The 13119-nt window shown below is 37.5% G+C and overlaps 1 protein-coding gene across 1 annotated transcript in view; it reads left to right on the forward strand.

Moving 5' to 3' along the window:
• The window catches only part of GRXCR1 (glutaredoxin and cysteine rich domain containing 1), a 136736-nt gene extending 124085 nt beyond the window's left edge, over positions 1-12651 (forward strand). Inside the window, exons 3-4 of the mRNA XM_043969529.1 lie at positions 6175-6240; positions 12472-12651. Coding sequence (XP_043825464.1) covers positions 6175-6240; positions 12472-12651 — 246 coding nt within the window. The remainder of the gene's footprint in view (positions 1-6174; positions 6241-12471) is intronic.
• The last annotated feature ends 468 nt before the right edge of the window (positions 12652-13119 follow it).

The raw sequence follows: 13119 nt of genomic DNA on the forward strand, positions 1-13119 counted from the left end.
GGGTGCTGAAGGCCTAGATTATTGTGGTAACTGTATGACTAGAGGGGGACAGTTGCCAGAGACATTGTACTGATAAAAACAAAAAGATTTGTCAACTAACTGAATATATGGGGTGAATGAGAAGGTGAGAATAAGGTCAAGACTGTAAACCTGATAGACTGGAGAAATAACAGACATAGGAATCAAATCAATGCACAACCATAAGGGAAAAACTTGAATATGATGTTCTGTTATTTTCATTTATTTGAATAGCACAGTGATCATGAGGTGAATGGATAAAGTCTCCATTAGACAGCATTGAATGAGAGGCAGAGTGAAATCCAGAAAGGAAGAAAATAGAGACTTCCTGTCCTTGTGAACATGCCTGTGCAATGCCCTCCACATGTGGGCATGTGTCTGGGAAATAACTAAGAACTAAAATCATATTGAGAGTAGAAAATGAGCAAATTCACAAATTTTGCTTCTTTCTGTGCTTACATATCATGCATTTCTGAAGCAAGAATCCTTGCCTGGTCAATGAAGACCTGTCTCAAAGGATATACTGGTGGAGCAGATGTAAATTCTGGAAGAGTCTTTCAGGATAAAACGTCTCCAATAATGTCTGCTATACAGGGACCAGCCTAGCTAACTATATCACCTCATTGGTAGGTTGGCAAATAGGTGATGAATTATTTAACCATGGCAACACAAGAAATTTTAAATGCAAATTTTGAAATAGTCTTCAATCCTTCTACTTCCAATGGCAAAGAATGAGAAAAGGAGGCAGAGGGTTTTATTAAACACATTTTTAGACCTTCTATAATCATTAACTTGACCATGGACTCTGAACATGAAATCTTTGCCTTATAATCAATACATTTTCATATTAATGGGAGAACTGAACCAACTTAGTATTAACATTCTCACCATAAACCAAATCAGAAAACTCAGGAAAGTTGCTAACATGCAGGATGGTTCTCTTTGGAGAATCTAATAGAGTAATTGGTTGAGTTGGTTTCATTCTATGCTCAAAGGCAACAAAAATGATAATTTCACAAGATGCTTGTTTTGTGGTGTTTATATTAAACATCAGCAAAAAGGGCACAAAGATGTTAATTGCAATTTATGCATCAACATCTGCTTTGGAGAAAGAAAAGGTAAATAAACTCTTTTAAGAAATTAACAAATCCTTATAAACCGAGTCAACATCTATTTGTATACTTGGTTATTTCAATTTAAAGATGAGTATAGGGAAATATAGAGAAAGGTATGTTGAAAACATGATTCAGGTTTAAGAAATGAACAAGGAAAAAGGTTTGTTGAAATACTTAGAATATTCAAAACGGTATATACTTTCTTTGAGACTTAAAAGCCACTATACTTGGCAAGCACTGAGATATCATAAAATTAACTGCTTATGTGAATATGCAGGAAATGAATGATGATTCACTGGTGTAGGAGATTATATTAGAACCAGTGGTCTGTACCCTGTGAGACTGTCAATGAGTTAAAAGTGAAAATCATGAACAAATTAAAGGAAAGAATAATGAGATGAAGACATTGCTTATAATTGCAGGAAATTAAACCTGACCTATCCAAGGAAGCTAGTAATGCTAAATAATGGGAAATGAAAAAAAACTGCACCAAGATACTGAAAATTACTATTCTTTTTATAAGCTTAACCACTGTTAAAAAAAGAGTTGTTCGAGCCATGTTATACATTTTTATTAATAACTTGAATGAAAGCATAGCTAGCCTTTTGTTAACTCTGCAGATGGTACTTAGAAATCTACCTGGCAGTGGTTCAGTGACAAAGTCAGGATCAACCAAAGATTGCCACTAATTAGAATAATGATAAAACTTAATAGATCCAAGTGTAAAGTCTTACACTTGGGTACAAAAATTAGATGAAAAAATACGAGATGGGAGAGATTTGACTGGAAAACAATTCATGTGAAAAACTTACACAAGTTAATATAACAAAAAGTTAATGTAACAAAATTGTAGGCTTCATTAATAGAAGCATAGTATTTGCAACAAGAGGAATGTGGAAATTCCATTGTACTTTGCTCCGTTCTTATCATTCATGGAGTTTTGTGTTCAGTTCTGGGCACCACATTTTAGTTAGGGAATCGAGAAGCTTCAGTATATGCAAAGAGTGACCAGGATGGTTGAGGATACTGAAGTCCATGCATCTGTCGAAAGAACTGCTGATGTTTAATATAGAGAAGGAAAATTCAAAAGGGACATAATAATTGTCTTTGACTTATGTACCCTATATTCTAGCCAAGCTGGTCTATTGCATTTCCTTTCATTCAGCACCCCATGTGTAGCTACTATGCATTTGCACAGTCTGTCCTCTATCCATGGTGCACACTTCCTTCTCAGTTCCAAATTGAATCACTATTTTCCTTCAAGGTTCAGTTCATATGTCTTTTCCTACTAGAAGCCTTTTGGATTCCCTTGCTGTTTAGTGCTCTCTGCTTCCTCTTCAAATTATATATAAAATTAACTGTTTCTCATTTACCTCCACCAGTAATATGTAAACTCCTTGAAGGAAGAGTCTACTTTTCATTTTGTCCTTTTATCACTAGTGTTCAGTACACTATAGACACAACACATGGTCATTGGATTGGATTAGATTGGCTGTCTTATGGAAGAAGCATTGGAATTAATATACTTAGTCTAGGAAGGCAGAACTAGGAGCACTGGACAGAAGTTGTAGATAGGATTACTTAGGCTTCATGTAAATGAGTTGAAAAAGAAAAAAATTGAGGCTTTTGTGAGGAAATATTTTTAAAAATTAAAATTATTCAAAAGTTAAATGGGCTGGGGACAGCTAGGTGGCTCAGTGAATAAAGCACTGGACCTGGATTCAGGAGGACCTGAGTTCAAATCCAGACTCAGACACTTGACACTTACTAGCTGTGTGACCTTGGGCAAGTCACTTAACCCTCATTGCCCTGCCCCCCCCCAAAAATGTTAAACAGGCTGCCTCAGGGTGGCGATTTCTTGGAAGTCCTTAAATAGAGGCTAGATTAATACATTTTGGGTGCATAGGTTGGACTAGATGGCTGCTAATTTACCCTCCAACTATTGATTCTGTAATTCATCACCAATCCTGAGAATCCCTTTCTCTATTTATACCTATTAATTTGTCCATTCTTTAAGAACCAGATTAAATGCCTTCATGAAGCCTTAATCATAACTCCTCAACTGATTTCTTTTAAATTTAACTTGACAAATATTTATTAAGCACTTTTTTATGCAAGGCATCATGCTAGATCATTAGTAGAAATACAAACTTTTCATAAAATTTCGAACAGCTTACATGAATGGTGAGTATGAATTAGGAAAACTAGAACACAGAAAAATGCTTTGTTCTCATTAAATTTACATGTATAATTGTGAGTAGGAGGAATTAAAAAACCATATCAGAAAAATACATACTTGCATCAGAGAGTTATGAAACAAACTATGTGACATCCATAGTGATGGGTAGTGGAGGTTAAGGAAAGGCTCATGGATAACTCTCTTCTGATATCATATAGCTCTTTGTATCTCTATCAATGTGCTTAAAATACTAGTTTGCATGAATTATACTTATTTCTGTACATCTTATTTTCCCAGTTAGCCTATAAACTCCTTGTGGGCAGAAGACATGTTTTATTTATCTTTGTATACCCTATACCATGCCATGCAAAGGGTCAAGCTCTCTAGAAAGTGTTTAATGAATATTGATTGAATGAATAAACCCAGCTCAGGTTTAGTGTGAAGCTGAGAGAAAAAAAAAACAGGAAAAGTTTTATGGGTACTTTGGTGCATTCGTTTTATTTGTAGTCATTTCAGCATCTTTCCTTCCACAGGAGGGAAATGAGCCACATTCTTTCATTACTGCTTTAGTTCAGGCTGCCCAGATCCCCAGAGGTTTTCCTATTTCAATTTTTGCTAAGTCTTAAAAGAAATAGAATGTAGCAGAACTAGGACATTATCAGTCATTAGTGAGTTTTTGCCTCTAATGTTATGTCATGGTATTTTCATTACCTTCAGACTTACTTTATTACACATTAGGTGTGTTAGGGCCAAATTCCAACTAAACCATCAACAATTTTTAATAGCTTGCTTCTTCTTCTTCCACACATTTGCTACATCATTGCCTATTCATTCATTGCATTTCTGACATATTAACTCAACATTTCTCTCTGGTGATTAAGGAGGCATGAAGCATCTAGGATATACTGAAGTGAAAAGAAATCAAGATACCAGTTGGTTATAAATCACTGTAGCAAATGCCTTCTGATAGAAATACTACCCATCCTTTACAGCTTAGCTTAAATCCTACTTTTTTCACAAAGCCTTCTTTCTCTCCCTTGGCTAGGGATGTTCTTTCAGCTGAAATTTGTTCAGCATTTATCAAGTGATTCTTAGGTACCAATCAATTAATCTATCAATCAACAAGAATTTATTAAGGCGATGTTATGTACTACAAAAGCCCTGCCTTCCTGGAGCAGACATTCTATTGTGGGAAATAAAATGTACACATATAGGAAAATAGACAATATATACAAAATACATGTCAACTCGTTTTGCAGGTAAGAGCAGTAACAACTCTGGGAAATGGAAGAGATCTCATTTATATGGTGCCCCTTGAGCTGAGCTTTAAAGGAAGAGGCAGAGGTGAAAAGGAATTGAATTTTTGGGCTTGGGGGACAGATAGATCATATAAAGGTACAGAGATGGGGGGCATCTAGGTGACGCAGTGGATAAAGCACTGGCCTTGGATTCAGGAGGACTTGAGTTCAAATCCAGCCTCGTACACTTGACACCTGCGAGCTGTGTGACCCTGAGCAAGTCACTTGACCCTCATTGCCCTGCAAATAAAAAAAAAATTAAAAGGGACAGAGATAGAATATGGAAGGTCATGTATTCAGATGTAACACCCTCTTCCAATGTGTAGCTTATTTTAAGCACAGGAGGCAATATAATGACCCCTAAGGTCCCCTGTTTTTCTTCAGTCTTAGGAAGTTTCTTTTAGATGAAAAGTTTTAAGTGTAGTCATGATTGCTCTGAGCTCCTAGTCATGAAAATTCCAATATTTAGGCATAAATTTTGTTTTCTGTCTGACCTTACATTTTCACCTTCTAAACCCCTGGCTTCTTTGTGTTTGAGGCAAATTCAGTTTACTGGGAACACTTGGTTAACAAAACAGCAGATTATATTATTAGTTCCTGTAGGTAGGCTTTGGCAAAGGAAGTTGAGGAAAGAGCTGAATTTTACTTGGAATTTCCCTCAGCCTGGATCCTTCAGCCTATGGAAATCAGATGCTCAGAATCTCTTCCTTTCTGCTCCTGACATAGCTTCTCCCTTGTATACAAAGTACTTAGGGCACGAATCATTCACCACACACAGAACACAAACACACACACATACAAACATATACACAAATATATACATTTACATACAAGGAAGGATATAAGCCTTGCTCATACTCAGATATCATCAGATGATTTAATATTTAACAAATGTTTGCAGTTAGTCAAGGCAGTAGAACCAAATGGGATGGTTTCAGCATCACCTTTGAATCAGCAATAAGTTGGCCAATTTGTTTGGGAAATAGAGTGATTGAAGGGATTTCTGTTTAATCAGCCTGGAATGGAAGCATGGAGACAGGTTGTGAAGGACTTTAAATGTGAAAGATTTTGTATTTAATTGTAATTGCAACGAAGAACCACAATAGGGTCGTGATCAGACCTGTATAAACAAATGTATATCTTATTTGCCACTTCTGCTTACCACTTTACACTATTGTATTCTATACTTGTACCTCATCACCCCAACTAGCTTAGGGGTTCCATGAGGACTGATACTAAGGTCTTTGCGTCCTCAGCCTTATAAAGTGACTTTTGAGTAATGGGCACTTAAAGAACACAGAGAGCCATCGTAGAAAGAAGATCTGCTTTTCCTACTATACATGTGAATTGATGACTTTGATAAACCATCATGGTTTAATCACAAAACAATTTCAGTTCTTTTTTCCCCTCCCTGTGTCTTGAGTTACCAATGTGTATTGAGTTGTGTGCATCCGCACCATCTCCACCCTTTCAGAAAAAGTGTTTAATTTCATAGGGTTGCATTTTACTTTACAAAATACTAACATTGTGGGTTTTCTTTTTTCTTTTCCCCTCATGTTTATAGGGTGCTGAGAAAATTTTGTCAATGAATGAGTCAGGTGAACTGCAAGATCTCTTAACTAAAATTGAGGTAATTGTAATTTTAACAAATTATTTTTTATAGATAATGGTATAAAGAAATGATTGACTTCTCAAATCATGTTGTATCCTCCATTAGAATGTTAGCTCCGGGGCAGCTAGGTGGCACAATGAATACAGCACCGGCCCTGGAGTCAGGAGTACCTGAGTTCAAATCTGGACTCAGACACTTGACATTTACTAGCTGTGTGACCCTGGGCAAGTCACGTAACCCCAATTGCCACACACACACACACACACACACACACACACACACAAAAGAATGTTAGCTCCTAGGGAAGAAGGTACTGCTCCTTGTTGTTGTTGTTGTTGTTTTATTCTTTGTATTCCCAGTTCTTAATATATTATCTTATACATAATAGGGGCTTCATATATATTTCTTCAATTGAATTCAGAGTAAGGGGGGAATTATATACATCTATATCTAAATATCTAAATATCGATGTATATACTCGCAAACATACATACTTATACACCTGTATATGTGTATATGTATATACATATATGTGCAATGCACATGTAACAGAGATATGCATGTGTACATATATATGATATTACTGCATGTATATGTATATGTATATGTGTGTATACATATACATATACACACATACATATATATGTATATATGTGTGTGTATATATATATATATATATATATATATATATATGTATGTATGTATGTATGTATACACACATATACACTTGAAGATAAGGACTATTTCAGTTTGACTTTTCTTTTGCTCAGGGCCTAGGACAATGTTTTAGTTTGGAGGACAGTATTCTTTCCACTAGAACACACTGCCTTGTGAAAGCCCCAACTTCTGCTTGTGCCTCTGCGACACAAACAGAAAAGTGATGTAGGAGACTGTTATGGAATGCCACTGTGGGGGCAGCTAGGTGGCGCAGTGGATAGAGCACCGGCCCTGGAGTCAGGAGTACCTGATTTCAAATCTGGCCTCAGACACTTAACAATTACTAGCTGTGTGACCCTCAGCAAGTCACTTAACCCCAATTTGCCTCACTAAAAAATAATAAAAAAGAAAAAAAAAGGAATGGCACTGTGTCTCCCTAACCCCACTAATTATTCTCAGCTTCAGGGAAGATGATTCTTGGGTTCAGAGGGGAAGAAGAGCTAGTATATAGAAAATCAACCAGCTGTCTTATGAGGCTGGGGCTGGTTATCCTTCCTATGAACCCAAGAAGCATTTCCTCTCATTGGTTCATGAAAGTCAAAGCTTCCATGTTATTTATTCCTGATTCCATGGAGAAATCTGGTCAATCATTTCCATATTATACTCCTTATGGTTCATCAATGCCTGTTTGCAGGCTTTATTCCTTTGAACTTCCTAAAAGCTGGTCATGTCAGTCTGCCTACAGACTATCTGGTCTTTTTGTCAGAGGACAGAAGTATTTTGTTCTATAGCATTAAACACTTGACCCTTAGACAGAGAAGATAAAAGTCAGAGAGAGGCATATAAAGTAACCAGATGCTAAGAATTTATTACAGAACAAAGAGTATGTCTGTGGATAAACCCTGGCCAGATGTGACTGGTGGCTCCACAGATGCCTCTGCATATGATGCTTCTGCAGCAGAATTCTTAGGAGATCTTCAGGATGTATTCGAACACCACTAGATAATTAGGTCTTAGGATGGCCTGGTTTCCTCACATGGCAGAACATTTCTTCTTATACTCTCTGTCTACATTGAATTACTTGAAATTTCTGTAAAATATACGAGTACCCAGTGTGTCTTTGCTAGACTTCTTACATTCTCCAGAATCTACAAAAGGCAACTACTTAATACATATTTATGGGACGATAGGGTTTAGAACTGGAGAAGGCCTTAGCATTCATCTAGTCCAACCCCCCTCATTTTACAGATGAATTAATTGTGGTCCATGGAGGCTAAAATAGTTTTTCATGGTGATCATGATAGGAGGTAGGAGATCCTGGATGCAAAGAGTACAGTACAAGCACTGGTAGACTGGGAGTTGTGGGACAAAAATTCAGATCCCTTCTCAACCACCTACCACCTGTTTGACTTTGGGCAGGTCACCCCCACTCTACTTTCTTTTCTTCATCTCTAAAATGATGGGTTTGGACTAAATGAACATGGAGATCCCTTGGTCCTTTCCATCTGTGATCTTATTGAACCTCGGTCCTCTGACCAGCACCCTCTCTACTGTACCATGTTTGTTATGATTGCATTTAATTAGCAAAAATAATTAATTACATATGTTCTCAACCTCGTATCAACTAGGATTGACATGTGTGAAAAGCACTTTTGAAAAATAACCAGAGGCACTATTCCAAATAACAGCATGTAGTCTATTACTTGTCTTATTGCATGGAAATACCAGATGTTTGTGATGTTTTCACATCAATGAAGCATTGACATATATTATGATTGTCCTTAAACACGAAACTGGATTTTAAAGCCAGATAACTCTTTATTGTTATAAAATTCCTCAAGGGGCTTCTAGTGGACAGAGCTGTATCTAGATTGTGGTGACTGGAGCTCTGTCTAGTGTCAAAATGTAGAGGTTGCTCTGGGCATTTGTACTCTTTCAGGAAGCAGAAATTGGATCATGCATACTATAAAAATAATTTAAATAGGAAAGTACAAAGTAGCATGCTTTTTCCTTTGTAGTGATCACATCCCAGATGAATTCTTCTTCCAGCCATCTTTACCCAGTGATCAGCAGTGACCTCATAGTCTCACGGTATCCCAGGGTTCCTGTCTCTTCTACTACTAAGCCTTGTGTCCTTAGGTCTGAGTTCCTGGGGTCCCCATTCTTCTTTTCCCTCCTCTACTTAATTAAATTTATCTTTAAAATGTTATTTGAGGATATCTTTCATGTGGTTGGTTATTTTGTGATGCTTGAACATGGCATCCAAATTGCTCATTAAAGCTCTGTTATTGGGAATTTAGAGGAAAAACTAGATGATTGAGCATCTAAGGGAGGTACTTAGGGGAACCCTGAGAATTTATGACATAAATAATGTTCTCTAAAGTGAACACATCTGGGAGTAGATTATGAATATTCTCATCAGTAGCTGATACTATTTCTTACTTTTAAAAGATTAATTGGGGGGCGGCTAGGTGGCACAGTAGATAAAGCACCGGCCCTGGATTCAGGAGTTCCTGAGTTCAAATCTGGCCTCAGACACTTGACACTTACTAGCTGTGTGACCTTGGTCAAGTCACTTAACCCCTATTGCTCCTCAAAAGAAAAGATTGATCGGGGGTCAGGGGGGCAGCTAGGTGACACCATGGATAAAGCACCAGCCCTGGATTCAGGAGGACCTGAGTTCAAATCTGACCTCAGACACTTGACACTTACTAGCTGTGTGACCCTGGGTAAGTCACTTAAACCTCATCGCCCTAAAAAAAAAAAAAAGATTAATTGGATTAGTAAAAACCCTATTGCCCAGTCCCTTCCAGAGGAGAATGGGGCTAGCATGTGCTGGTAAACAAGGCCCAGATGGCACAACCGTCCAAGGAAAAAGGAGCAAGGCTTCAGCCCTGATCTGAAAGAAGGGAAACCCAGAAACCACTTCAGAGTAAGGCAAAGTTAGGAATGACATCATACAGGGGAAGAGGGAGATATTAAAGGACTCTGAAGCAGTAGTTTAAAATCACTACACATGGAGGACAAAAGTGATTGGTAAGTATCGTCACAATGGGGTTTGTCTTCCTTGCTCAATGGACATTCATTCCTGGGTGCCATAGTCCAGTTTGTTAGTGTTTCCATAGTCCCATGCGGGGCTCTTGCTATCATACTATGTTCTGCTTCAAAGAAGATTGTCACTGGATCTAATCCAAGGGATTGATTATATTATTAAAAATACTAGAAAGTTTGAATCCTAATACTATTTTACCTAAAACTTACTACTTCCTGTAAGCAGGAAGCTAGGTGGCATAATGGATAGAACATTGGGACTGGAGTTAGGAAGACCTGAATTCAAATCTGACCTCAGACAATGACTGGATGTATGACCCAAGGCAAGTCACTTAACATTTCTGCATTTGTTTCCTCATCTGTAAAATGGGGAAATAGCACCTATTTTTCAGAGTTGCTGTGAGGGTAAAATGAGATAATATTGGTAAAGCACTTAGCTCAGTGCCTGGCACATAGTATTATAAAATATTCACTCTCCCTTTCCCTTTCAAATCATTTGTTCCAAAATGAAAATTTAATAAATGTATCTAGCAAGTGAACAACTACCTAATTATTTGTCATCTATCTGTTTTGGGTAGATCTCTAGGGTATATAGCACCTTGATACAGTGCTTTAGATAGCACAGGGACTTAATCAGTAATGAATCAGTAAGTCAGACTACTTCAGTCCTTCTAGATCTGAGTAATGTTGAGGACATAAAAGTCAAACATTCAAATGTTTGATAAACATGTCCTGCCATACTCATATGGTTTACCATTCATAGATGCTGGTGAATCTTGCATTACATAACAAATGCATTCCTTAAAAGTTGCGTATTGCATGTACCCAAAGTCTCAGATGAATTTTAAGTTTTAATAGCCTAAAATTTCACTAAGGCTTTTGAAATACCTTGAATAGAGCTAATATTTTATAAATCAAATAATTTCTACCAAGAATTAATTGATCACTTTGGGTATATATTCCTCGATTTTGTATTGTATTATCTGTATTGACAGTGTTGAAGAGCATTAACTATCTGTCTGACCTTTGGGATGTCTCTTGCCCTTTCTGTCATGCAGTTTCCACATATATAAAATAAGAATGAAAATATCTGCCTCACATAGACTATGACAAATATCCAACAATCTAATCTGTATGAAAAAGCTTAGAAAAGGATTAAGCACTTATACAAACATATGTCATATGATTACAATTATGATTGTTCAATAGGTAGTGGCATCTAACAATACTTTTTTTTTTTTCCTTTTTGAGGCAATTGGGATTAAGTGACTTGCCCAGGGTCATACAGCTAGTAAGTGTTAAGTGTCTGAGGCCGGATTTGAACTCAGGTCCTTCTGAATCCAGAACCGGTGTGCTATCCACTGCACCACCTAGCTGCCCCATCTAACAATACTTTTAAAGTTTATTTCCAACCTCTACCCACTGCTTCCTAATTTTTCTATCAAAAGCTACTTTGGGGATACCTGATAATTAAAAGATTGTCTCATTAAATCTCTTATTAAAATGAATAGTCCTCCTTTAGTGCAAATACACTCTTTTTTTTTTTTTTTTTGGTGAGGCAATTGGGGTTAAGTGACTTGCCCAGGGTCACACAGCTAGTAAGTGTTAAGTATCTGAGGCCGGATTTGAACTCAGGTACTCCTGACTCCAGGGCCGGTGCTCTATCCACTGCGTCATCTAGCTGCTCCTACAAATACACTCTTAACAATGTATCTTTTTATCTACATAGAGGGTTTTTCCAAGTGTGGCCCACCTCTAACTTAATATCTAATGTTTAGGGTTAATAAAACATGTTTCCACACATAAACCTTGAAATTAACTTAGTATAAATATTGTCATCCCTATTTTTTAGATGAAGAAATTGATCTTTATAGAAATGATATGAAGTTTTCCACACTATACACATTTTGATCAATCAAGTTGCTCTGCCAAAGATATAGTAGTCAGTCAATTGGCAGTCTCTTCTTTTGTTCTGAGAGATATTGTTTGTAAGAAAGTGTTATTGTTGTTTGTCCTTCATTCTCGAAGAGGACCATGACAGATGTCATGACTTGCAGTGAAATGGATTTAAGTGAGGAAGTGCTGTGCAAAGTCACCAGCCTCACTTTCTCCTCTGGAGCCATCTGGGTCCAGTGGTAAGATATGTTATCAGGACAACTGAAGATGGCTCCAGATATTTAAAGCAATTGGGGTTAAGTGACTTGCCCAGGGTGACACAGCTAGTAAGTGTCTGAGGTCACATTTGAACTTGGGTCCTCCCAACTTCATGTCAAGAACTCTATTCATTGTGCCACTTAGCTGCCCCCTGTAAGTAAGTGAGTTGGAAAGGCAAGAAGGAGAAGCAGTAGGATATTTAGCAGAGAGTTTGTCTACTTCTCACCCTCTTGATATACTGTGGCGAGTTTGTAAGAAAGGGTAGCAAAGGCTGTTTTATGACATGATTGCTGTCCAACCACTATTGAAGTTTGGGATGAAAGGACTCCTGACTATATATTCTAACACTTTCCCCCCTTCTTTTTATTTCTCTCCATGTGCTTACAGAAAGTTCAGCATCCACACGAATGTCCTTCCTGTGGGGGCTTTGGCTTCCTTCCCTGTTCAGTGTGCCATGGAAGCAAGATGTCAGTGTTTCGGAACTGCTTTACAGACTCTTTCAAAGCCCTAAAATGCACAGCTTGTAATGAAAATGGACTTCAGCGCTGTAGGAGTTGTACAAGCTAAAAGCATCTTCCAATAGAGAGCCTCACTTCATCAACACCTCTCAAGAATTTGTTATATGCTTTTTTAATGGTTATGTTTATGGGACAATTAATAAACTTCATTTGTAATAATCATTGGATATTTGCGGAAATCACTGAAGTCAGGTATTTTCCTAAGTGCTTAGAAAGAGATATATACTGTTCACCAAATGTCCAAGGCTGGGTTCTCTATTTAATCACCAAGAGGGTAATGCTGATCAGTGCCTGGCACTCTTCACTAAGTAAGTGCTCCTTGTCAAACACTCATTTTAAAGGTTACACATATAATAACATTGGAAGACACTCACTCTGGGGGAACTACCATGCTCTCTTGGGCTCTCAGAGACCTGACTACCACCCTCCCGTTAGTTCCCTTTCCCTTTTGGGTGTGACAATACTTGTCTTCTAAATCTAAGGGTCTGATGTGAATCTATGTGCTTGGGTGAGTTCC

This window comes from Dromiciops gliroides, chromosome 6, assembly GCF_019393635.1.
Source record: "Dromiciops gliroides isolate mDroGli1 chromosome 6, mDroGli1.pri, whole genome shotgun sequence".
Lineage (NCBI taxonomy): Eukaryota > Metazoa > Chordata > Mammalia > Microbiotheria > Microbiotheriidae > Dromiciops > Dromiciops gliroides.